At 36.0% G+C, this 27,811-nt stretch overlaps 1 protein-coding gene across 1 annotated transcript in view; it reads left to right on the forward strand.

Annotated features, from left to right (window-relative positions):
- The window catches only part of Thumpd2 (THUMP domain containing 2), a 39,484-nt gene extending 12,826 nt beyond the window's left edge, over nt 1-26,658 (forward strand). Inside the window, 6 exon segments of the mRNA XM_047523568.1 lie at nt 5,833-5,920; nt 12,708-12,779; nt 13,256-13,370; nt 20,888-20,947; nt 20,950-20,995; nt 25,525-26,658. Of these exon segments, the coding sequence (XP_047379524.1) occupies nt 5,833-5,920; nt 12,708-12,779; nt 13,256-13,370; nt 20,888-20,947; nt 20,950-20,995; nt 25,525-25,849 (706 nt within the window). The 3' untranslated portion in view covers nt 25,850-26,658.
- The last annotated feature ends 1,153 nt before the right edge of the window (nt 26,659-27,811 follow it).

Consider the following 27,811-nt stretch of genomic DNA (forward strand, 5'->3'; position numbering starts at 1 on the left):
TGTGCTTTTTGTGTATCCTATGAAATATTGATATAATCAAGGAGGCAAAGGGCAAAGCATTTTGAGTTCTTTGCTAAAGCCAGGAAGTATTTTCATGGAGCTTAGTGAATGTGATTTGATCACAGTTGGAGCTATGAAAAATTTTGTAATAGTCATCCATTTATTACATGATTAATATTGAAAATTATATCTAATTATTTCTATTTTTAAATGATCTTTACAAGCCCATGTTTAAGCTAAAATTTTTAGTCTGTTGGCATATTGGAGATTTATATAAAATATAAAATATAGCATGGTTCTTTAAATTCATCTTGAATTTTCTCCAGATTTTATTGCCATTATTCTTTTATTGTAACAGGTTATTGCTAGTTTTTAAATTTTTCAGGTGTCTTCCTAGTCATGCAGAGTACTAAATAATAACAAATGCAAATGATTTGTTTCTTTAAAAAGTATCTATTGAACTCCTACTGTGCAACGGGTATTTTTTGTACATGTTTTAGGGAGAAAGAGCTGGTTGGATAAAACCATCAATTTCCAGTTTCTTGGGAGCATGTAAATATTAATAGCAACTTCAAATCATTTTATATGTATAACTGCTGACATAAGTAATTTAAATACCTTTTTTCTAGGTGATTTTAAACAGAATTTTTAAAAATCTGGAAAGTCCTGTGGGAATAACGCATTTACCTTAAGCTCATATTTATGCATCTGAAATCTTAAATCAGGATATGTTTTTGAATGTTTAAGATTATTATAAAAACTTTTATCTAAGGGTGAGCTCCAGCATTTGATCAGCACAATGCCGAGAATGTTGTAGATATCTAAGAATGTTGCATGGCTGAATACCTTGCTGTTTGCCAGCCATATGGCAGGCTCTATCAGCATCTCCACCAACAAAGATCACATTTACAAGTTAAGTAAAGTTTCTTGGCCCCATAGCTCCTGTGAGGTCATCACATGTCAATGCCCTGTTGGTTTCCCTCGGACCACACCTGCCCCAACACCTTACAAGTTCTTCCAGACCAAACCTATCCTGCTCTCCTACACCAATACCTAAACTGTTTCCAGGCTGCCCTTTTGTAACACCAGACTGTAATCCCTATAAAATAGTCATAAAACTGATTGACTTTAATTTCAACACTTTTGCCTATTTTGCCATTTTAAGATTTCATAATAACTGACAGGATGGGGAGACTGAAGAAATGATTGCATTTGTCAGCATAATATTGATGGTCATAAAAACAAAGATAGGAAAGATTAACAGAACAAGAAAGATATGAAAATTTTTAATAGAATTTATAATATAGTTAAACAATTATTTAATTTACACATATATGTGTGTGTGTGTATATATATATATATATATATTTTTTTTTTTTTACACTTTTTTGGCAACACTGGGTATCAAACCTAGGGCTTTGCACATGCTACATAGGCACTCTACCACTGAGCTACATCCTCAGTCCCCATGAACATTTTTTAATACTTTGACCCCGAAAGGTGAGTGTCTAGCAAATTGACTTATTAGGAACTTCTTACCCCTATCAGTACAAGGGCAGCAGATGTGTACTTAGATTCTTAGAACAAAGTAATTTTTAAGGGTTTTTTTTTTTTTTTTATTGGTTCTTCTTAGTTGAATATGACAGTAGAATCCATTTTGATAAAATTATACAAGCATGGTATATACCTTATTATAATTAGGACCGCATTGTAGTGGGCATGATGATGGGATTCACTTAGGTATTTTCATGTATGTACATAGGAAAATTGTTAGAGTTATTCTACTGTCTTTTAATTTTTTAGGTTTTTAATTATATACAGAAGTGTTAAATGTCGTACTCTTATTTAACAAACATATAAAGCTTTATATAACATTTTAAAGCCATTATTTTTTATTATTCCAAATTATTTTGCATGCTTGTAGAAACACTCAAGGAGTCAGGCTTATGACATTTTAAATATTAATTGGTAATGCACTTAAAAGTTTACAGATACAAGGTATGTACCTGAAAATTAAGACTCAGATCTTGAGTGAGCAGTGGTTGTAAATCAGATTACAATATATGCTTTGTGATAAGTCAGTTTTACTACCTCAGTGAAGGAAGAAACTGTCTTGATGATGTGTGTTGGCTAAAAAGAACAATTTTCTGGGTGTAAGCAAAAAAGTGACATGAAGACATGAAGAGCAGATAGCATTTGACAGGAGAAGGGACAACCTAGTGACCCTCAGAACAGAAAAAATTAAGAAGTGATGAAACAGTATAGAACAGACATTAAGTTTGAAGGTCACATCAAAATGTGTATTTTAGTAGTTCCTAAAGAGAGTGTTCATAATAGAGCTGTACTTTCTTTAAAGAAAAGAAACATTGGGGTATCAGGTGCCCCATAGGACATAAACTGTACATATAACCTAGTATAGATGGCATAATGGATAAGAACTGTGGACTTGAATTCTCCCTTCTCTTCAATTAATTACAAAAGTTTGGGCAGTTTATCATTTCTCTGTTTTTTATAAAATCAGGAAAATAATATTACCTACTTTATAGCCTTATGCTTGAAATTGAATGAGATACCCCATGTGAAAATGTTTGGTATTATTTCTGGGGTATAGGAAGTATTGAATAAATTTCATCTGTTTTATGTTTTTTTAAAGTTCAGCAGCTAGTAAGAGTGAGCATTTACTAGAGTGAGATTTATTGACCCAGCTAGTTTCATTTGAAACATCAGTTGTGTACTTCAAATGCTAAGCATTGTGCCAGACACCCAAAGTTCAAGGAATTTGGTCTAGTGGTAGGACAGATGAATGATAAATGCTTGACCAGCATTCAGAAAGAGGATTTAGCTGAAGGAGGACATGAGCCAAAGAACATGAAGCAGTATCACTTAAGAGGAGTCCTGAAGGGAATAAGTAAGGGCTCATTAGTAGAAACAAGAAGGAAACATTCTTACAGACAGGAATAACACGTGCAGAGGCATGGAGGGGTGAGGGGATGACAAGTAGTCCCAGTACAGATGGGACAGAGTGTACATAGGGAGAGGGTGGAAAATTAGACTGAACAGTTAAAAATAAGGCATGAAGTCTCTTCTGAGCCATGTTAAACAACTTGGATTTCATTCTAAAAGCAGTAAGAATTTGTAACACAAGGGTAATGTGATCATATCTGTGATTTCAGAAAATTACTAAGGAAATTATATTTTTGAACAAGAAAATAAAAAGAGAGGGTTTAAACTCTTATAATAGTCCAGGCAATAAATGGTGAAGAACTGAACCAAGGCAAAAATTGGGGATCACAAAAGGACTGTGAATTCATGGAAAAGTTAAGGAGTCTAGAAAAACTTTCAGATTTCTGATGTAGGCCCCTAATGGATGTTAGTGTTAGGCACTGAGATACGAAATGTAGTGAAAGGAAACTATTCAGTGACAAATGTCCAAGTAGCTATTTAAAGTTATACCTCTGAAGTTCAGGGGACAAGTTTAGACTGAAGATATAGATTAGGGTGCCCAATATATGGATAGCAAATGAAATAAGAAAACTAAGAAATGTATGAAGATTTAAGAGAGAGGAAGAGGAGAGTGTGTTCACTTTATACCTGTTGAACTTGCACTTCTTCACCTCCAAGTAAAAGTGCCCAAGCACATATCTGAAGATAAAGATCTGGGGCTCAAGTGACAAGTCCAGACTAGAGATGTGGGTAAGAGTGTATTTGTCTTGGTGTGCAAAAGAATAAAGAAGAAATGTATCTATGTGAAAAGGGGGACCAAAAACGCATTGACTTTGAACTACATAAAAGCCAGCTAAAATCTGATTTAAAACATTAGTCAGATACTGTGAAAGTACAGCACTGTTTTTATTTGCAAGGAGTTTGTGAATTCTGTCTTCCCCTGAATAATTTTATTATACTGATTTTAACGGGTACCATTTGTTGAAGTAATAGCAGATTACTTTCACCTAGCTTTAAGCAAAATAAAAACACATTCACATTTATGACATTTTAGTAGAGTTGACTCCACAAAATAAAACTTTTGTTAGTAAAAATATATACATAATTGTCAAAACATTTGAAGGGTCTGCATAAATCCCTGCTACTTAGAAGAGAACTTTGTAATATAAACTTTGTAGTACATACAAATGAAAACAGTCTTCCAAAAAAGGAAGAGGGAATTTCATCAAAATAGAGGAAAGATCAGCAGAGTAGCGAGGGAGTTGAGGGGAAAGAAGGAGGGTCTGGAAAAGGGAAGAACAGTGAAATGAATCTGACTGAACATTTTTTGTACATACCTGAGTACACCACAGTGGATCCCAGCATCAGGTATATCCACAAGACACTACTTTTTTATAAAACTATAAATAAAGTGCACGAAGATCAGTAAAGGGAGAGGAGCAGGGGAGGGGGTGGGGAGTGCTGGGGACTGAATTAGAGCAAATTATATTCCATGCTTTTGTGATTATGTCAAAATATATCCTAACTAAAAAGAATCAATAAAAATAAACATTTAGAGACAAAAAAGAAAAGAGTTTTCCATACTGTGTCATTTTTATTATTTTTTATTTATTTTATTTATTTATTTTTGCTGTCTAGGGTATAAAGTGTTTTGTATCATGACAGTTGCCTGTAGAATTACCAACAGGGCTTACCCTGTAGAAGTGATTAATTGATAGAAATATTCTTACAGTCTTTTCACCTGCCAGTTTACATCCTTGATTTCAAATGTGTGGATACAGTATTACTTATAATGTGAATTTGTGTTTCCTGGAAAAAAAAAAAAAAAACTTTATTAAAAAGCCAAGCTCCTGTGGGTTTGCCCTGAAGAACTTTCTCATTACAGTGACATACTATTATACTGTTTTATTTGAAGGGTATATCATCTTATTCTAACCACGTAAGAGGCTTGCAGTAAATATAAACAAGGACAGAGTAATTTAAAATCAAAGAAAGATGAGAAATAAAAGTCATGGAAGAAATCAATGTTCAATAAATTTTATACCTGGAATTCCATTGAAAGTCTTTAAGAAGAGTTTGGAGAACACTGTGTCTTTGGATAATGTTGTTGAAGAGCCCTCTTACTGGTGTCAGAACAAGCCTATCCCAGAACAAACCAGCACAAATTCTTGAAATCATAACTACTTTCATTTCCAAGATGTTGTTTGCTTATAGTACTAGAAAAGTTGAAATAATATATTTTGACAATATATTATGAAAATTTCTATCAATTCTGGAAACACCAATAGTAACAATAATGATTAGTAACAATGAAGTGATATAGAACAGAGACCAGTAAACTCATTTGGAAGGTGTATGCTGCGTCCCTTCATTCAGTAAATGATTTTAGACAATAGATTGTCATGCTTTGTTTCATCTTTTAAGAAAGATGCAAATGAGCAAAAAGCAAACTTAAAAAATTGACTTTTTATAGAAAACAGATTTTAAGGTTAGCATCCATTCAGCGATACTACACCTACATCACAAAAAAGTGTTCCTCTTGATTCCAGAAGAAAATAAAGATCTGTTGTATATGGAAAGAGAAGGAAATACTAAATGAGAAAGATTTCCCTTGTGTATGATTAAACTTTTACAGATTAAACATGAGAGTTTAAATTTCAGTTTCGGAGGAATTTATCTTTTTGAAGTACCACTTTGGCTGGTTAAACAAAGTCCCCATTAGAGAAGGTATTTTGAATAAGGTTAAAGTATTTTCTAATTTAGAGAATACTTGAGATATATTAGATGAATATCTTAAAATGGTTCTAGATACAGACAGATTAATCATTTTATTTATATTCTGTTCTTTATAGTAATATTTGGTATACAATCAGCTTCTTTTCTTTATAGAATCCCCTTAGCCAGCAGAACTTACATCAAGTCGGCTGGACTTCGATCCACCATAGCGTGGGCAATGGCATCTCTTGCAGAAATTAGGGTAAGGAAAATGTTTTTATTTTTGTTATAAGCACAGTCTCTTCCATAGTTAACTTATATCATCTCTTATTGATGGACATCTTGATTGCTTGCTTTCTTTTTCTTGTATTTGTTTACTTATTCATTTATTTACTTTTTCTGATTGCCATTACACTTTAAAACTGCAACAGTGATATCTGTCATAATCAGAAAGTGTGGCCTGTTAAACCTCTACATCTTTTTTTTTAACATTTTTTACTTTATTTTATTTATTTATTTTTATGTGATGCTGAGGATCGAACCCAGTGCCTCACATATGCTAGGCAAGCCCCAGTCCCAAACCTCTACATCTTAAAATTTATTTTTCTTTGTAACTAAGATCTTGATCAATTTTTGTAAATGTTCTATGAACATAAGAGAATTTTGTTTTCTGATTAAGAAGTTTTCTCTGTGACCTTTATTTACTAGGTTACTATCTGCTCCTTTCTGAAAGAGCTATTTTGAAATCTCATGTTATTATAATTTTATTAAGTTTTTGCATTTTTATTAGTTATTGCATTATTTAGCTTCTATGTGATTTGGTATGTACACATTATTTCATCATGGCATGCCTTTTTATTATTATATAAAATCCTCTTGATCTTCAGTAACTTTAAACTTAACTTTCCCTATTCCTTATTAATATTTTTTACTCTTTTCTTTTTGCCCCTTTTGTTGTATTTTATTTAGAGACAGGGTATTTTATTTAGAACTGCCTAGGTTCTAATTTTAGCTCTAGCACTTGACTGGCTGTGAAGTTTGGGGCAAGATACGTAACCATTCTGTGCCTCAGTCTCTTATTTGCAAGATGAAAATGGTATCTTTGTAGGATCTTATCAAGACTAAATGAATTAGCGTTAATAAAGCAATTACTTAGGGACTCACTAAGTTTCTGAGGCTGGATTTGAACTCAAGATCCTCCTGCCTCATCCTCCCAAGTGCTGGGATTATAGGCATGCACCACTGCACCCACCTCTCTTTACTTTTATGTGTGCTAGTTTGATGAAGTTACCTGCTAATCCATTGTTCCCCCACACTTGGAAATTTTATTGTGCTAGTCTGAAGTTCCTTTTCCCAGCTCTCTCAGTTAAACACAAAGCTCTACTACTACTTTAAAACAGGATACCAGCTGGTTTCATCTGCCAAGACACACTGTTTTTACCACCTAGACAGGAATTTTTACCAACTTCTCCCTCTCCCCCATAGTATGGTGAGACCCTTAGAGGATGCTTTTCTCTGTACTACTGCCTACAATGTGACCTTTGAAACATTATTACCCTTTCCTCTACCAACCCCAGCTACTAGATTAAATTAAATGATTTATTATAAATCAGAACTTTCCTTAATGTTGCCCCTTCTGTTTCAAACGTTTCTAGCACTTAAATATCATAGCCTACGCCTGAGCATTAGCATAGAGAAGTCCTAACACACAAGGATGTACTGCAAGATGTAGTACTCCTTGCTGTTTTTGTTCTCTTGCCTCTCCCAGTTCCAAGCCTCTGCTCTGGTTTTATCTGTTGCTTGGCTTGTCTTTTCTTGGGTGTTTTTCTCACACCTGGTGTTTGAGTAAGATACTGTTTGAATTCCTTTGTCCTCAAGTGCCTCCCTCTCATTCTGGTGCACCTGTCTCTGTGAGGGCCAAGGTTCTTGAGTTGTGGTGCTTCCTTGGAAGTCCATGATGCTGTTCCATTGTCTGTAGATGACCCTCCCATGCCACTGTGGTTTTTCTTTCCTTTATAGATAATTCGTTCTTTACACGTGGAAGCTTGTAAGACTTTTCTCTTTAAAGTTCAGGAATCTTGCCAGAATCTCCTTATATATGTGTCTTTTCTATTTAGCCCAGAGTTGCCTTCTAGAGTCTGACTGCCTAGGTTCTAATTTTAGCTCCAACACTTTACTGGCTGTGAAGTTTGGGGCAAGATACTTAACAATTCTGTGCCTCAGTCTCTTATTTGCAAGATGAAAATGGCATTTTTATAGGATCTTATCAAGACTAAAGGAATTAGCATTAATAAAGCAATTAGAACAGTGTCTTGCACTGTTCTAATTATTCATTGCTGCTATGGTAATAATATGGAGTATATAATTATTTATTATTATTTATTATTTCTCTAGCCCAGGAACCCTTTCTGCCATTATTTATTTAGTTATTATTGCTTCAACTATTTGGTGAATTTAACCTTGAACTCCTCTTTTTTCCTACTTCTGAAATTACTGCTATGAACATGAACAAAGCTTCCTGACCATCCTCCAAGTCACTTATCCTTTTTCACATGATTTCTGTCTCCTTGTATTTTGGCTCTGCATTTCACATTATTCTTGAACATTATCTTTCGAGTTATAATAATAGTCACAGAGAGATGTTCTTCTTTAACATGTTCTGCTTTAACATCTACTTCACTTATTGATATTTTAAATTTAAAAACCATATTTTTTTAGCTTCAGAAAGGTATGTGTGTCACATTTCACTCTTACTTTCTTTATCCAAATCTTTATGTGCCTCCTCTAGCTCTATTACGTTGGGAAGGGAACCACATCCCTTTAGATGTCCCATTATTTTTCTCTGTTGACTCACTAGGGCCACAGTATAGTTACTGAAGTATTTTCAATGGTTGAAATCCTGTAAATGGTATCTCTGACCATCCTTGGTTCAACAAAATTTAATAGTTTGGGGTTAGAAGTAGATGATTTACTATCAGAGTACCATGTACCCAGAACATATGCTTTTCTTTATTTGATTTAAATCTTGATCCCAAATTTCATTTAGGGTGAGGAAAGAAGAATGATTACAGTTTAATCTTTTCTAAACTGCTGGTGGTTCAAAGTTTATATTTAAATATAAATTTATATACCCACCTACAAATTTGAAATGTTACTTTTATCTTAATATAAACATGTATTTTTCAGAAAAGTCAAAAACAAATGATCAAAAATATCCAAAGGTAATGCTTGATAAAAATTTTTCCTTACTATCAGTTTGCCTGCTTGTACCAAGAGTTAGAAATGTTTCTCCAAATGTGTCTCCTTACCAACAAAGGAGGTCTGAGAAAGCATGTGAGAAGAGGAAGATGACTCAATACCAGCCTGATCCCAGGGCCCCCTTGGAGCTTGTACCCAGAGCAGTGTCTAGACAGCTCAGCCTTGGGTAGGCCAATGCAACTAAAGATTTAATTTCAAAATGGGGTTGTCAGGCATTTTTCACATTTCCCATAGTGTTTCTCTTATATACCATAACAAGTAAGGAAAATTGAGTTTTATAATAAATCTTGGTTATTATTTTGAGCATCAGAAATACTACTCTATGTCTGGGAAGTAGTCTGTGTCTGCAAATGTCATGAGTAGAAAAGATCTTAAGGTAAAATGAAGATACTTAAAGTTATCTAAGGTCAGATTACCTCACTGAACACAGACCTCAGGGGAAGAACATAATGCCTGGCACATTTTAAAATCATAATTCATTCTCATACTATTAATTTTAAACAAAATTGCCGTTTTGTTAACTTACTTCCCCTCCATATTATGTTCTCCTTAGAATTTAGTGCCAGGGAAACATTTCTCTCTCCTGAAGAATACTTTGCTTCTTTCCATTAGGTACCCTCTGGCTCTGCCTGATACCTGGCTGTCCACTGAGGACTCTGCTTCCTCTGTAGTTATATCAAGTGATGGATGTTTTTTCTCCCACATCTGAGTACCACTAGGCCTGAAGGTGGGGTAGGTGTCCTGCTTGCTCCTTATCACCCCTTCTGGATAATTCATTCTTCCCTTCTGCCCAGAATCTCTCAGTGCCCTTGAAGCACATACCTTTAGAGCATCCCAGTCATGTACAGATCTCACTCTCTGTAATCTTATTACAGTGTAAACCATATTCCTCTCATAATTTGCATGTGTGCGGTACTGAGGATCAAATACAGGGCTTCATGCATGCGAGGCAAGCACTCACTCTGCCACTGAGCTACATCCCTGGCCCTGTAATTCTTTATGATCTTCATAGAAAGTCAATAACCTGCCTCTTAGTATTTTGGTTTCCCTACCTCCAAGGATCTGCCCTGGATGGATCCTAGGCCTTATCATACCCAGAACGATAGCCCTCCCAGATTTCTCAAAAATCTTGTTTTTACCCTGGCATGGTGATATGCACCTGTAGTCCCAGCTTCTCCAGAGGCTGAAACAGGAGAATCACTTGAGCCCAGGAGTTCAAGACCAGACTGTGCAACATAGTTAGACCCACTATGGTTTCTGCTCTTAACTACCTTCTCTTTCCTGTTTGCTTCCACTGGTTCCCTAAGGATTTCTCCAGGTACCTCCAGTCATTTGACCTGCTATTGGTCACTCACCACCTGTCCTTATTCCCTCCTTCACAGCTTGAATTCTTGTAATCATTTCCTATGCTTATCCACACTTGTGACTTTTTTTTTTTTTTTTTGGTCTTTTTTCTTGTTGTTAGAGCATTACAGTTACACATAGCGGTTGGGTTCATTCTGACAAAATCACATGCATGAACTTTGATGTACTCTTATTTCAGTCCCCATTTCCCCGCTTTCTCTCCATTCCTCCCTCAACTCTACTAATCTTCCTTTTGCTCCTTTGTTTATATTTTTGATAGGTGCTTTCTACATATACATAAAGGAGGAAGTCCCTATGGCATATCTGCATATGCACATAGCTTGATTTTGTTAAATTAATTCCACATGTCCTCCCTTTCTCCTCCCTCCCTCTCCATCTTCTTCTTACTCCACTGATCTTCCCTATAGCTTTATGATATATGATCACCCCCACCCATTTTTCCCTTTATCTTGCTCTAGCTTACATATGAGAGAAAACATCCAACCCTTGATTTTCTGAGTCAACTTATTTCACTTAGTATGAATTTTGCTGCTATAAACATAGATGTGGCTGTATTGCTGTAGTATGCTGACTTTATTTCTTTTGGATGAATACCAAGAAATGGAATAGCTAGGTTATATGGTTATTCCATTCCTAGTAACTCTTCCTTCTTATTTAACTTAAGTATTAGAATCAGGACAGAACTTCAGCATGTTCTGCCTACAAAATCTACCAGCATATCGTCATCTGTGCCCACACAATTCTGCATTGTGGTCTTTACAGGAGTGAACTGTCTGTTTGACTCCAGTACTTGGATATTGGATTCTGTTTCCTCTCGTGTACTAAGGATGTTTTCCCTGTACTGGGGCTGTGGCATCAGCATGTACGCTTGCTAAATATCTTGCAGCTTGAAGAAACAAGAATTCTCTCCAGATTCATGTATTTATTCAGCTACCACCTCCTTTCTCTGCTTCTTTTCTTTCCATTCTCTTGTGTACCCACTTCCATGGGGCCTCATCACCAGTACACCATGGAACCTGCTCATTTTCTTTTAACAAGTGACCATTGTCCTTGAAATAGTTTTTTTTTTTTTTTTTTTTTTTTTTCACTTTGTTTCAGAACCACCACACTAGGTTCTCCTCCTACATTCATATGTGCTGCTTTTCAACATGCAGATCTGGATCTTCATCTTCCAAACATCAGTATTTAGATCTCCAAGACCTAACACAGTCTTCCCTTTTAACTTCCCTAGATGATCCCATCCAGTTCCACTGTGTTAAATACCATAAGCACTCAAACAAACTGGCCCCAAATTTATATCTGACCCAAACCCTTTTAAACTCTAAATTCATATATCCACTGACTCAGTTGATATTGATACTTGAAAGACTAAGAGGTATCTCAAAATTAACATGTTCAGAATCTTTTTCTCCCCAACTCCTTTTCCCATCTCAGTAACAGGCAGCTCTTCCTCATTGCTCAAGTAAAAATGTTGAGTCATTCTAAACTATTGTCTTTCTTTAACATTCCATGTTTGATTCTTCCTTATGGCTCCACCTTTTAAAAATATCTCCAGAATCCAAACACTTCATCAATACTGCTCTTAATCCAGGCCACCATTATCACCTCCTTGGACTCCCTGTCTAGCTTCTGGTTAGCACTCTTAGCACTCTATGGTGTGTGCTCAACAGAGCAGCCAGATGATCCCCTTGAAATATCCTATATCCTGATAGCACGTGACTCATTTACTCAGACCCTCTACTAGTTGCTCATCCTTAAAAATAGCACTAGAATCCTTTCAGTGTCTACGAGATCTGACATGATGTGATCTCCAGAATGGGATTGACTAGTTTTTCCTCCAAATTCCTATTCTCCTAAATGCATATGGGATTGATTTCCTGGATCCTTGAAACCACGTGCACCACTGAGTTCATGCTTCACCCATTTGAGTGCTGGTGGAAGTGATGTGGCACCTTTCAGCACAGTTTGTCATGCCTTCCCTCCCTGTGCCACAGTACTGGCAGCACTCCGATGGTGACTGCTTCATCAGCCTGGGTTCCAGAGTGAGGAGCAGAAGGCCCGGGTGTCCTACTGTAGGTGTGTAATATGAGCTGGGTGTTCGTTTAGACCTCTGAGGTTTAGGGTTGTTGTACACGCAGCATACCCTAGCTCTCCTGGATGGCATCCCCTGGCTACCTCCCTGACAATACCACCATCTTTTCCCTCTCTCTCATTGTGCTTTGGTCACAAGGGGCTCCCTCCTTATTTTCAAACATGGCAAACACATTCCTGTTCTAGGGCTTTAACTACCTGAAACACCTATTAAAGTATGAAAAGGAGTCTTTATTCCTGAAATATGGACTCCTCCAGGCTTAGAAGGAGATTTATTTTATGGTAGACCTATTATGGTAGATTTAATAATACCAAATTCATATTTCTATTTATAGGCTGGTGCATTTGTTTTAGATCCAATGTGTGGACTTGGAACAATACTTTTGGAAGCTGCTAAAGAATGGCCAGTAAGTTGTAAAGTTTGGCATAAACCAAGTAATGTATTTACTTTAATCAGTGTGTTTAGTAACTTACCAATTATTTATAAGTATATTGTCTGTTTAGGGATTATTTGTAATTACATGAATACCCTTCACTATTATGAAAATAGTTTCTGAAGGGTTTATTTAAATTGTTGTGTTACTTCTTTTCTCTGTGACAGGATTCCAATAACTAATCATGGGGATTAGATTATATTAATCCCAAAATTCTTTAGGCATTTGTAATGGTAAAATGTTAACAGATTTTAAAACTTTAATGAAAACTTCCAATTTTTAATTTATTTAGTATTCTTACAAAAGAACACTATAAATTTTCTTTTAACTTGAATTTTTAAAATTATTAATTTAATTTTCACCATTTCGAGAAAATACAAGATGTCCTTAACTTCTAAAATATCTAACAGTTGTATTTATACTTAAAACATGGATTTCTTTCCTCATAGAGTGCATATTACATGGGTGCTGATGTCAGCGACTCACAGTTACTTGGTGCATGTGACAATCTGAAAGCTGCAGGCCTTAAGGATAAAATTGAGTTACTTAAAGTCTCTGTTATAGGTAAGATAATAAAAGCAAGAATCATTTTCTATATGTAGAGGTTTAATTTCTGTACCTTATAATATATCTATGGGGCTAATACTTTCAGAATTGTAACTTTTTAATATTTCAAAAGTTTTATGATTGGGAAGCAACGATTATATACTTTACATAAGCATTTAAGTAAAAGCATGCCTTTTTAAGTGGTATTTATACATCTGAATTGTTCTTATTTCACACTCTGGGACCATTTAATAGAGGCATAAGAGAGCAGTATAATTATTATTATTTTCATTTCTTTCAGATAAACTATATAAACTGTTCTGAGTTATTTTCCCTTCTACTTACCTCACCTTAGACAGTATCCCCAGTATATGCAGGAGTAAGATAACTACCTGTCCCAGTTTGCTAAACCAGTACTTTCAAGAAGCCAGAAAGGCCTGGGGCGAACCTAGACAGTTGGTCACCTAGGAGGTAGAGAAACCATTGCCACCTCTTGACTGTTATGAAATCAGCAGTGACAAACTTGACTGGGAATCAAGTCTGTAGAGTCCTGTTGAAGTAACGTATCTCTAACATCCATAGTATTCAGATTATTTTAGAGAAACCTCACATTCCTTTATTTTTTCTTTTTCCTTAATACACCTCTCCTTTAAAAATGTCATGTCTAATTTCCAGCTAAGGAATTTGAGTTTCTTGGCACCGAATAGGTATCAAGCCTATAATCGAGAGGAACAAAATACTGTTTAAAATTTTTTATTACAAAGGAAAAGTAGGAAAGATGAGTATCAGCAGAACAAAACATTAAGATGACTTTTGTGTAAAAGCTTAATAAAGCAACCACAAAGAAGTTATGTGGTTCACTGAGATCTCACAGTTGATTGTGGCCAGTGACTGCTTTTTTAGCCATTCTGTCAAGGTTTCTAGTAAGACTCTGTGTAAGACACAAGTTTCTAAAGTAAACTAAGAGATGATCAAACTGAAATCAAGAGCTTTCATAGACCCTGATTTTCTTAAATATGTTGTGTCTGAGGTCTTTAAGGAAATTGGAATCAATTCATCAACCAGAGCAATGGTTTGGAACCTTTACATTCTCCAGAGTACCCTGTAGACATGAGGAATGGAGCATGGAGCTGAACACCAGCACCCTTAGGACAGGAGAAGGCAGAGGGGAGGCCAGTAGATAGGTCACACCAAACTGGCAGCAGAAGTTGGTGCACATTTCCAGAAACCTTGATTGATGCATTACCATTTTTATTACAGTTTTTAAAACTTTACAAATTTGATTCGTTTAAATACCTTTCTTTGACTATTACTGAGTTGAATGTTTTTCATGTTATAGATTTTTCTTTGGTGAATTATTTATTTTAAGAATGGCTTTCAGGAAGAAAGATTAAATCATCTATTGTAAGCTGTTTTATCATCATACAGTTTGATGTTAAATTTCAGTCTGGGGATCTGTGTATCTTACTAACAGAACCAGTATTAACTCTAATTATCAGCCCTCTACTGCATATCTCTACGTTAGAGTTGAATATTCTAACTAAAGTATTTTCTTTGTTAGTTTGGTTTTGCCTTTAACAACTATAATCATAAATACAATTTAGAACACAGAGATCCATGAATCCCTTTTTAATACTGACAGATTTCAGGATCTCACACCTTTATCTGTAGTAACTAAGAGCATGTGTGAATCTTGGCTTTATCTTTGTTTCTTTTCTGTGTGGCTGTGTGAGAAATCTGAACCTCTGTCTTCTTTGTATTTACAAGATGAAGATGATACTACTTCCTAGGGCTTTGGTGAGGATTTATACATTAACCCATATGGCATAGTGCCTAATATATATCATGAATTAAAGACCTCTGTAAGTGTGGTTATGTCTAAGAAACACCCGTCATGGTTTATATTTCTACACAATCATAATCTCATTCTCTCTATTGTACTTTAATGACTTTACTTTTTTCTACTTTTTAAAGTAACATTCACTTTGTTTTATAACTGTACTAGTATAAAAAAAAAGAAATTGTATGTATTTATTCTGAGTGTTAATCATCATGGAAATTTAGAATCAAATGAATATTATGTCATAAATTATCCAAGGAAATAACAATTAGTCACTGTTTGGGTTTTAGTCTATGGATAGATTTACATTCTCAGTATAAGATGGAAGCTGTAACAATCAGATTTGAGCCAGAGAAACACACTTAGGATCTAGTTAAAATGCCAAAAGCATAAGTAGGTAAAAGGGAATGTTTTCCAGCATTCCCGATTAGACCTTATAGAGGCCGTCACCTGTCACTTTAGTGGTAGAGTTTAAAACAAGATTATTGCAACTACTGTGCTTGTTCTCAGGTGTTGTTCATTGTAGTAGGATAGCCTTTTTTCTGCGATGTCTTCTCAGCACCCCATAACGTGTGGTTGCCTTTTCCTGCACACGAGTGCGTTTTCCTCGACACTCATCCTGCCTGCTGCCTTGGCCCCTGCTGTTTCAGCATGGCATCTTGTGGCCCATGCCATCTTCTACAAGATTCAGGAAGCTGCCCGGCTTCCTGTTTGGAGTGTCAGGGAAAGTGGAACCCAATGGGTTGGTTGTCCATGAAGTATGTGTAGGAAATGGGGGACAAGAAGCTACCACAGAGAGAGTGCCCTAGAAGCCAAGGCTGTTTCATTAACGGTGCAGCATCATGATTGTATGTACTATGTGATCAGGTGGTATCATTTTATCATTCAGTAGCACTTCTGTTTTATAATAAACTTTCAGCAGCAATAAGTTTTTAAAAGGGCATTTTAAATGAAAAGGTACTGAGTTTCCATTTCTCGAGAAAGCTAATGATGAACGTATAACTTGTCTATTGACATTTACCATCGGCTGAGGGCCCAAATGAAAAAATTTTATGGCAGCAGCTAGCATTTACTTCAAAACCTCGTGGTTATTTTAAGAATACTTGGCCAAAGCCAATTATTTATAACATGAAGCTGAAGAAGATGCATTTAAGTATCACTCCATGAAGCATGACTTTTCATTTAGATTAAATGACTATTCTTCTAAATTAATTTTGCTCATATTCAATTCCAAGTTTTCTCATGCGCATAGGCAAAATGAAACTATGGCTGTTGATATTTTAGCTCCACTAGAAGACCTTTGCCGACAAATATTGCCCATTTTGTATCAATATCTTTGGATGCTTCCAAAGAAAATCAAATTAAGTCAATTCCAGTAGGGGTTCAGCTTTCTTCCCCACAATTCTTGGAAACGTAGAGGATTTTTCTTTTTGAAAAATGAAACATCCTTGTGAATGTTACTATTAATTTAGTTAGCATTGCATGTGTCTCCCCTTATGGATTAATTTGGAAGACCAAAACATGAGAAAAATTGGTATCTTGCTAAAACCTGTGCAGCAAAAAAGTACCTAAAATTTAACATGGTACCATATAATTCATAATACCTCCAGTTTACAGCCTTCTGTTAATTGATATAGAAACTTTAAGTTATCAAAATAATCAGCACTTTATTTTTTAAACATACACAGAGTAACTGAACTGCAAGCTATTTGTAACAAAGTTTTGCTCGGATACAAAACTGTATTTCAATATGGTAGTAGTACACTTTCTCTCTTTGCAATATCATCAGTTGGATTTAAAAGTTTAAGCTTTGAACAACTACTTTGTAAAGCAGTCCTACAATAGTGCTATACACTTTGTTTAAAAAATAAACAAGTTACCTAATTTTGGTTTCATTTTGTTCAAAATCCATTGTCACTCTGTAATCAAAGCTTTCAGCAAATGGAGTAACAGAACTGTGATTTTGAATTTTTTAGTGAATTGCAGTTATTAAAAACAAAGTTGGTAACAAGAAGACATTTAAATCTATCTCTAAAAACACCAAGAAAGACATGAACACATTATTGCAAGCTCAGTAATGTTCAAGATTTAATTCTCAAAATCTGTAAATATACTTTGGATATATTATGGGAAGACTCTCCTGATGACTTTCATCATTTTAATTAAACATCTGTGTCTTCTAGAATGGAATGGAATGAAATTGAGAAGGCCTTAATTTTGCAGCATCTAAATCTGGTAAAACAAAAGAATAGTAGAATCAACTTGAATTTTGTGTTGTGGAAATATTTGTCAAAGGCACTCTGGAAGGACTGTGAACTAAGGGCTGAAATCTTTATATTATCCATATAAAAAAAAGAATTGAGAAGAATCAAGAGTATCTTCCATTTTACAAAATTTGCTCTCATCTCTAGAGTTACTTTAGCATATGTAGATAAAGTATTTTCTCAAATAAAGATATTGTAATTTAAGAGAAGTTTTTTAAACATGAAAGTGAAACTTTGAAGATCACATGCAGTTTTATATAAAAAAAAAAAGATTTAAAGTTCCTAGTTTTAAAAACACTTTATTCTTCAGAAAAATACCAGTGATGACATGGGATTAGCGACTAATGCAGCTAAAAAAGCTGGTCAGTGTGTGAATGAATACATATCACAAATAATTATCTTGCTTATTACTTTTAACATTAACATTTTAAAAGCGCATTAAAATGCTCATGGATACCTTATTTTTAGGTTCCGCGTAATAAGCCAATTTATGGAGTAGTATTTCATAAGTATAAACTTTGCTTATAGCATCTTCATTCTTGGCAGTGTTCCTGATTGAACTGTTTGTATGGCAACCAATCCACATGCCACACTACGTGGTACTTATGTAATTATTATAGACTTCTGGATTAAGATGGCAGATGAAAATTTCAGTGAAGGATTTGTACTCTCCCACACTTCATTGAAATGACAAACAGAATAATAAACATAAAGGGAAAAAATCTCCTAGCAGCAACTAAACAAGGGAAGGCAATGATCTAATGCAGTGAACTTCACATTTTATTTTGACCACAATGGAAAGAAGCAAAGTTATAGAGCAATTGCCAATAGAATAGTGCTTATTTATAAGGTTCTGAGATCCTATTTACAAGGTTACTGAAGCAGTATGTGACACAGAAATATTACACATAACCAAAATGTCATTTTTGAGCAGATATTTCAATATGAAACAGTTCAGGCAACATTTCAGTGATAGGCTTTTGGGGGAGGGGAATTTTTAATAAAATCCAGACATTTAAGAGATGAATCATCGGAGGAACAAAGAAAGTCAAGGGAAAATAATTGGTGATGAGTATTGAATTAATTTAAATACAGAACTAATTTTAAATAACTATGGGAATTAGTGTTACGTGACAAAACATAAATGTGATAAACCTGAACACTGGAAAGAATAACAAACAGCAAAAAGTATAAGGGAGAAAACTAGGAAGAAGGATGTGATCAATCCTATAAAAGCCCTCAACCAACCTAGTCATAGTATATGCATGAAAAAGATACCTTGAAGGCCCTTAAACCTACTGAAAGAAAATACCTGGGTGCCATAATCCTGCGTTTTAGGCATTTTTTACCCTTTTTTCTCTCAGAAAAGGGGGAAAAATAGAGTAGTTCTTTTGTTCAGAGCAACTAGTATTTTCAAACTAAAGTTTTTTTCATGTTCTTCAATCATCCTGAAGAGATGTTTAAAAAATGATTTTTGCTTGTTTTGAGTTATTTCTATTTTAGTCTTATCTCCTTAGTTACAAGCAAATTGTTCACAGGCAGTTTAAAGTATTTAATAATTAAAAAGGTTTTACTGTGTGTTGAGTCCTATGGGTTAGGTGCTCATGGTTTTAGAAGTTTCTTCTGCTGAACCTTTGAAGGATCCTGGCCCCCTGGGCCCCACCTGACTGTCATCTCCTACAGACATCAGAGAGGACATTTTAAATAATAACTAAAAAATAACTAGAAGCCATTGAGTGCTCACCATGTGCCAGGCACTGTTCTAAATGTTTCCCATATGTTACCTCACTTATTAACTTCTAAGGTAGATACTACCATCCCATTTTACAGATGAGGTAACTGAGGCAGTACCCTCCCAGAGTCCCCTAGTGAATAACAGAGCCAAACAGCAGGCTATCAGACACCACAGCCTGCCCTACACACCACAGCAGTGGAAGTTTAGATTCTTTTGTGCCCATTTGGAAGATGCCACTGCTTATTTCTGGAACTTTTAAAAAATTATTCTTGTCTACCTATGTGAATTTTATTTCTTCTAAAGTTATTTATAAAAAAGTTTAGAAAAGTATACAATATTTTTAAAATGGAGAACAACCAGAAGGGAAAAAAGTAAACATTACCAAACCTGGACAAACTGGGCAACTTATCATTTAATTCATGGGTAGGTACCCTGTGTGTGTGTGTGTGTGTGTGGTATCAGGCAGAAGAAAGACTTGCAATTAAGCAAAGTTGAGTAAAGTATCATGTGGTTCCTTATATATAAAACATTTGATAACTGTGATTTCCTTCATTATTTATTGTCTATTTAGTCATTTTGCAAAAAGTATAAAAATGCTGAAATAGATGTGTCTAGTATCAGCACTCTAAAGCCAAGCACATGAAGTCAAACATACCTTGGGCGGGCATTGGCTCAGTGGCAGAATTTTTGCCTGGGGTTCAATTCCCAGAACTGAAAAACAAACAAAAATGGAAAAAAAAATTCCTGCCTGGGTTTAAAAGACTGTTACCCTACTTCCTTTTTTCTAACAGTGCACTTTTCTGCTGCTCCCACACAAGGGTTAGGATTGGGAGACAGCTAGCAAGTGGTCATTAGACTTTGCCAGATAAGGGGCGGGGGTTGTCTCAATTTCCTGCTAACCACCAAAATTTATGTGGTATTTAACAAAGATTATTTAAACTTTATTGTATTTCTACAAGATTAGTTTTCATCATTGCATTGAAAATTGAGAAACCTTCTACCTTATGGATACTTGATTGAGATGACAGGTGGGAAGTAGAAGACACATTGGGGAAATGTGGGTGTGAAGGTTGGGTATGTTGCCTTATGGAAATGAAGTGCTGTGAAGAAAAGGGGAACAAGAAATTTAATGACCAGTTACCGTATTTAGTTTCATTTAGTGATGATATTCATGGTGTTGATTTTTGATCTTGTAGCATTTTCTCCAAATTTAGGATTATATAGATATTTTTACCTTTTTAAGTTCCCTTGAAAAATATTTAGATTGTAGATTCTTTTATAGACAGAGATCGAACTTGAAAAAATGTATGCATAATAATGAAAAGGGAAATGATAATTATTGAATATAATTTTGTAAAGACATTTTCTAGACTACATATTTCTTCCTGAATCTCACAACCCCTTATGCATGTAATAAGTCTAGAGAATTGAGTTTTCTAATTAATTTAAATTCCACCTAACATATCATTTTATAACATCTGAAAAACCATTTTTTCAAAGGATAAAACACAGTAATTACTATTAATCTTTATATATTTAGAAAGCATCTTAGGATCATGTGATTAAATAGAAGCAATATTACCAACCCTAATTTTTATTTAATATGCAAAAATAATTGTGTACTTCAGTTTCCTCATTATCTAGGTTACAATATTTAACCTTACTATAATAGGATTCTCTGGTTTCTGTATTTCAGAATTGCCACTTCCTTCAGACAGTGTCGATATTATTATTTCTGACATTCCATTTGGAAAAAAGTTAAATTAGGCAAAGACATCAAAAGCATTCTGCAGGAAATGGAAAGGTGAGTTGCTGAATTTATTTCCATAATTTTTTAGCTTCTGGGCATTTAACCAAAATATATCATCGCTTTTAACATCTGTTTGCATTATTTCCCAGATTTTTGTGGTTTAATTTTCTTAAGATTTCAAGTCAGAAATTTATAATTGAAATAAATGTTATTCCATATCATCTTATACTGTAAATTTTATTCACAAAAAAAATGTTTTCTCTTTCATTCACTGGGCTAAGTAATTTAACATATCTGTTTCTAATCCACACAAAACCCACCTCTTAGGTATCAGTCCCCCACACTTTATAGATGAGAAACTGAAGCCCAGAAAGTTGAACTGCCTCATGATCACACTGATGCTTGCTTGCTAAACAACTGAACGGAATCCTATTATATAAGGAACAGTCAGTAACATAGAATAGACAAGACCAGCCTTGGCTGTAAAATGAAAATGCCGAACATTGTTCATCTCATGGCTTCTAATGTTGACCTCAGGGAATATAATTTAATAGAGCAGTTCAAACAGTGAGGCCTACATATATATTTTTCTCATCATTTAAGTTGATAAAGGAGTAAACCTAGAATGCTACAGGAATGAAGAGACACAAAAAGAGATCAATTCATGTTAAATTGTCTCATCTGGGCTTTTATTTGATAGACTAGGACAACCTAAATATTACAAGCCTACCATGTGAATAATGAGTCACCAATTTTTTTTTTTTTTTTTTTTTTTTTTTTTTTTGGTACGGGCCCAGGGCCTTGTGCTTGCCAGGCGAGCACTCTACCAACTGAGCTACACCCCCAGCCCTGAGTCACCAATTTTTAAAAAATGATCACATACTGGAGAAACTTCAGTGTCAAGGCTGATACGATGGAAAATTAAAGCGTGGCTCAAAGCCTCATCCCAGGTCAGAGCCATCTCACTGTGTCTTGTGACCTGGGTGCTCACACTTCTTTTTGAATTGTCTTATTTCTAAGCCACTTCCCCAATTGCCCAGTTACCTGACTTTCGGGGACCTCTCTTTCTGAGCAGCAACTCTAATTCAGACATCTAAAACCCATGTACTCCCTGCTTCCTAGTATCACATTCCCCGGCAATATCACGTTGCATATTTACAACCCTGACTGCATGTTAAAATCATTGCAGGAGCATTATTTTTTTTAATACTGATGCCCCACTTTCCCAGCCACCCTCTACCATGGTTCTGATTTAATTGATCTGAGGTAGGGCCTGGATGTCTTCTTAAAAACTCCTAGTATAATTGTTGTACAGGCAGGATTAATAACTACAAACTTTGAGCCTAATAAGGTAACTCACCATTTATACTATTAATCAATTCACGGTGAGATACTAATATGTGATCAGTGACATGCGTTTAACCTGGACTTTTCCAGAAAGAATGTGACTCAACCTAACTCAAAATCTAGTGCTTCCTATTTTATATATCTCCACAAGTGGGGTGGTGGGTGGGATTTTGAATAAACAGTCCTTTCTGCACCAGTAAATTATACCAGCCTGACATGATCTAGGCTGGTTTGGGATTTTATTCCATGAATTGAGAGTGAAATAGTGATAGATTTGACTGTCCTCACACCATGGCAGTAAATTGAAATGTTTACCTGAGAATCCAAAAGATGAAAAGTCAAGATGCGCTGCATAAGTAGAGCACCTCATTGAGACCAGTTCAAAGTGTGTGCATTTGAATGTAAGGGACTTTTCCATCTCCTATGCCCAGGCTTCCTTGCCACCTGCCCCCAACCTCTGTGATCTGACTTTTGCCTTCCTGTGGTTTGAGGTTTTATACAGATAATACAGGATGCTCGGGTTAAGAGGAAAGGCTTTGGAGCCAGGCTGCCTGGGTTCCCATCTCGGCTCTAACTCTTCATAGTTCTTCAGTCATAGGCAGACTGCCTGACCACCGCATGCATAACCTTTAAATCCTAACCACCTACCTTGCAGCCTTGTTCAGAGGATTGAGTAGATTTAAAGCTTTTAGAACAGTTCTGGGCACCTAGAAAATGCTCGGTATCTGTTAGCTCTTCTTGCCTTATTTTTTTAGTGTAAACTACTTAAAATCCTTCTGGGAAGAAGGTAGTGATATATATAAATATTTAAGTATACCTACTTCTCCTATTGATTTACTGATGGTTTAAGGCCTTACCTTAGGAATTGAAAGCGATAGGGAATTATGTTAATAAAAGTAAGAAAAAATTACAAGAGGTCCATAAACCGGTTTATAATAGGCAGTGGAATTAGTTGATCCTGTGTGTAATACTGTACTGAATTCTTCAAGAAAGAGCACTCATTCAGAATTAAAGCTTGTCAGACAAACGATTACTCTGGTGACTTGATTTATGTACTCTCAGCTCAATTATTTCCTCTTTTAGTTCATTTAAAGACTAACCTTTTCATGAGTACAGTGCATTGTGAGGAATTCAGGAAAGTATAGTACAGGTTTTCTTTCCAAATATAGCCATGTAAAATATATGAGCAAAATCAGAAATTCAGCTCACTCAGCTTGAAGGAAGGAGATGGTACTAAATGACAAAAAGATATGAGATGATCAGGGAGGAAGCAAAATTTCAGGGAAATTTAGAAGTTGAGAGAATAAAAAGAGACCACATCCTGTTTTATAATACAGATGCTTGGTGACTGCTTCTTGAGTGAATACTGAAGGCAGTGTTTCCAAGGACCTGGAGTAGAGCAGACTGCCTGGGCAGAGGACTTAGAGTAGGTGGGTGAGACCTACTGTATTCCATGGTCAAATTATTCATGTCATCTGCCCCTGGTCTTGCAGCTCTCTCTTTTATGTTGTTTGATGCAGTTTCCCCAACTTATAAACCACAGAATTTCTTTTCAAGAAATAATGTCATGGGGCTGGGGAGATAGCTCAGTCGATAGAGTGCTTGCCTTGCAAGCACAAGGCCCTGGGTTCAATCCCCAGCACCCAAAAAAAAAAAAAGAAATAATGTCATTATCATCATCAAACACTCATATACTAGTGTTCAAAGGAATACAGTTTGGGAAATGTTGCCTTATGATTTTGAATAGCTTTCTTAGTGAGAAATTGTATATACATGGAAAGATGCCTAGAAGGACATTTTTCAAAAATGTTCATCTTCATGTGAATTTTACTTTCTTATTGTCTCCAATATTTGAAAAAAAATTATAGTAAATAAGTTGATGATAGGTATCTTGCCTTGTACATATGTATAAATATGTACAATTATATAAAAATAGAATCTTCCTTAATCTACTGTATCTTGCTTTTCCCCCACTGAACAGTATGTCATAAATCTCCTTTATGATCAGTTATATTATACATTATAATTTCCAGTGATTGTCATAGTATTATGTATGTACCATCATGTAACCAATACTTATGGATGAACATGTAGATGATCCTCAATTTTTTTATTATTTTAATGAAAAACAATGCCTTGAATATCTTTGCATTGTTTTTTAAACTTACTATATGACCTGACCAAGTTGCTTAAAACCAGTATCTTAGTTTCTTCGTGTTCAAAATTACAATGCTAACTGGGCATACTTGGAAGGACAAATCAGAGGGTTAAATAATATGTAATATAAAATATTTAAAATAGTGCCTGGTACATGATAAGTGCTCAATAAATATTTGCTGTCATCACATCATCACTATTATTCTACTACTACTGCTATTATGTGTTCTTAGAATAATTTCTTGTTCCTTGGGCACTTTCCAAACTGGACTCTGTTCTTCCCTTCCGCTCCTCTCAACCTCTACTGCCCCCATAAGGCTGGTGGCTTTCAGGGCCCTTCCACCTCACGCCTTCCTGCATTTCCGCCTCTTTTGCCTCCAGCCCCTACCACTCCCTGGCTCAGTCCCATTTGTCCTTCAATTAGTCACACAGACATCTCACCCTCAGGGAATTTCCCCCTCGTGTATTTCCAGGGCCTTTACATGTGCCTTCCTGGTGGCCTTTCTCACACTCTTGAACTGTCACCCGCCTCTCCCCCACTGCTCAGAAAGTCTGCTGCTCACAGGACCCTGTGCACTTCCGCATGGTTTCCTCCGGAGTGCTACTCAGACTTCAAGTGCAGGACTGAGTCAGTGAACCCCTCAAAGGGCGGACAGCTCAAGGTCTGCCCCACTTTGTCTGAACTTCCCTTTAACATCCTTTTGTTCATGTCCCAACTCCTCCCTGGTGACTTTTCTCTACCATCAGCCTCCTGCCTACTTAAATATGCTGATTCTGTAGATTCTGTCACTTGCCTTTTTCTCTGTACAATCATTTATTAGACTGTGACTACAAATTACTTTGAGGCTTGCCTTTTAAGTAGAGTAAAAATAGATAATTAAAGCAGATTTGTACTAGAGATTCCATAATTACTATAATGAATATGCATTATGGAAGATACTACCTAATTACCAAAAATCCTTGTATTTAAATAGCGAAAATTAAATTTCAAATTAAAAACAACTATTTTAAATAAAGCGGGATTGTTTGTTGTCTAAAAAGAAAGAAGTACTCATCCTAATTACGCTTCTTTGTCACAGAGTGCTGGGTGTTGGAGGAACCGCGGTCTTGTTGCTTAGTGAAGATCACCACCGGCTCCTTCGAGACTGCGGAGTGAGCAGCAGCCCTCTGGATTCCAAGGGCAGCCACTCCCCTGAACCTGGGATTAAGAAGTGCTTGAATCCTGAAGGAAAAACTGGCACACCAGAGACAGTTCCACCGTCACACGAAACCAGTAACCAGGAGCACTTCAAGGAAACGTCACCATTTGGCTCTTTGGTGCTAGTGGAATGCTACAAAGTTAGTCTAGGAAAAACAGAAGCATTCATATGCAAATATAAGAAGTCACACACCTCTGGAGTATAGCGGGCTTGGGCTTGGGCTTGCTGCCATGAGCCAGGTGGAATCCTCAGATATCAGCTTTATCGGACTCTATTTGTCCTGAGACTTTTTTTTTTTTTTGGCACTGGGATTATACCCAAGAGTGCTCCACCACTGAGCTACATTCTCAGCCCTTGCTATTTTTAAATTTTGAGACAGGAAACGGGACCTCACTCAGTTACCTAGGCTGGCCTCGAATATCCATCCTCCTGCCTCAGCCTCCTGAGTAGTGCTTACAGTCTTATACCAGCGCACTTTCTCTGGGATTCTTTATAACACCCACAGTTCCAAGTAAATACTCTCCTGAAGATAGACTGGCACCCTCTCATTAAGAATTTCTCCTTTATCCTCTAAAGTATTCTATATTCTTTACAATGAACAGTTAGTGAATATTTTGCAGGGGTGGGGAACTCATGTTCTAAGGTCTGTCAGTGTGAAAATCCTGCTCTGCGATGCACTGTTTCTCAGCAGAAGCTTCAGCCTCCAAATAAAAATTTCCAAGGGTTCACATGAATGTATCTCAGTCCACACAGGTTGAGATATGTTAACCACCAGATTGTAGAAATGTGGGAACCTTTATGTGTAACTTCTTTTGATATTAAACTTGATTTTTTGAACCTGTAATTTTCTTCTCCATTGAAATGAAAATAATTTTTATTTCCAGTACATTTTATATAGCTTGTGATATAAAACATCGGTGAAAATAATAGTAACATGAATTAAGCCAGTAACTTCCAACATGATGGAAAATGAAGTTTGCTTTTTTTCTGAAAAGCATTAATAAAGTCCCCTCACCCTCATTTGTAAAAATCCAATGTGTGTCTTATGTTCAGTCTGTGAGAAAAAGAAATAAGGTAATGAAAATATATGATCTTATCTTATTTAATTTTTTTCAACATCCCGATATAATGGCTCAACTTTTTGTCTGACTTAGTACCATTCGAACAACCTGCATTTGGGAGATTTCCTACTTTGTGAATCTCACCTCTCCAGAAGCCTGTTTTCCAACCAGGGCATGGTCTGTCTTCCAGGCCCAGTATCAAACTGCATTACATGTGCAAGCTGTGGCATCTGTGCCTGCAGCAGCAGCAGCGGCGGCAAAGTAGTCACCAGAACATTCCTGTCCTGAAGCTTGCCTGTCTGGCCTTCCTAGAAAGTTCTGAGAGCTACCTGCTCATCTCGAATACATTCCATTTTTGCTAAAATTGTCTAAATTTGTTAGCAGCTAGAACCCTAACCTGGAGATATTCTGAGGGGTTTCAAGCAACATACCCCCAGAAATGTGATCCTGTTACTGGTTATCTGGCTTGCTTAGAGTTAAAGACAACTTACAGTTAATATTACAGAAAGTGTGTATCATGTGATGGCAGTAGAACAATTCGTTATTCCTGTGCTGATTCCACTGCTATGAGAAACATCAAGAAAGAACCTGAGGAACAGGAGCAGGGTTGGGGGTGAACTGTCTGCTTTTAACAGAACTTGACAACTCAAAGAAAAAAATCAAGATTCCCATAGTCCTTATTCCTTAAGTTAATGCAGTGGCTTCAGCTATGGATGACTTTGCCCCAGGGAACATCTGGCAATGTCTAGACTGTTTTGGCTGCTACATCTTGGAAGAGAGAGTTGAAATCTAAGTAATAAAATCAAGGATGCTACATCCTACAGTGCACAGGACAGTCCCTCACAACAAAGAATTAACTGGTTCAGAATGTCGGCAGTGCCCAAGCTTAGAAATGATGACTTTGTACATGGTAGAACATGCCAGGAATTTCTTAATGATCATGCCAGAGAACCACTATTTCTGGTAGCCATTGGACTGAGATAGCTGAAAAACAAACTCAAGACTTTGATCCTGTGAGATGCTGAATTATCAGTTGAATCCATAGCCCCGTAGGTCTCTGAGGTGAAAATTGGTACTTGATTAGGAAAGAGGGGACCCTGGAATTG

The sequence above is a fragment of the Sciurus carolinensis genome, chromosome 13 (genome assembly GCF_902686445.1).
Source record: "Sciurus carolinensis chromosome 13, mSciCar1.2, whole genome shotgun sequence".
NCBI classification, from domain to species: domain Eukaryota; kingdom Metazoa; phylum Chordata; class Mammalia; order Rodentia; family Sciuridae; genus Sciurus; species Sciurus carolinensis.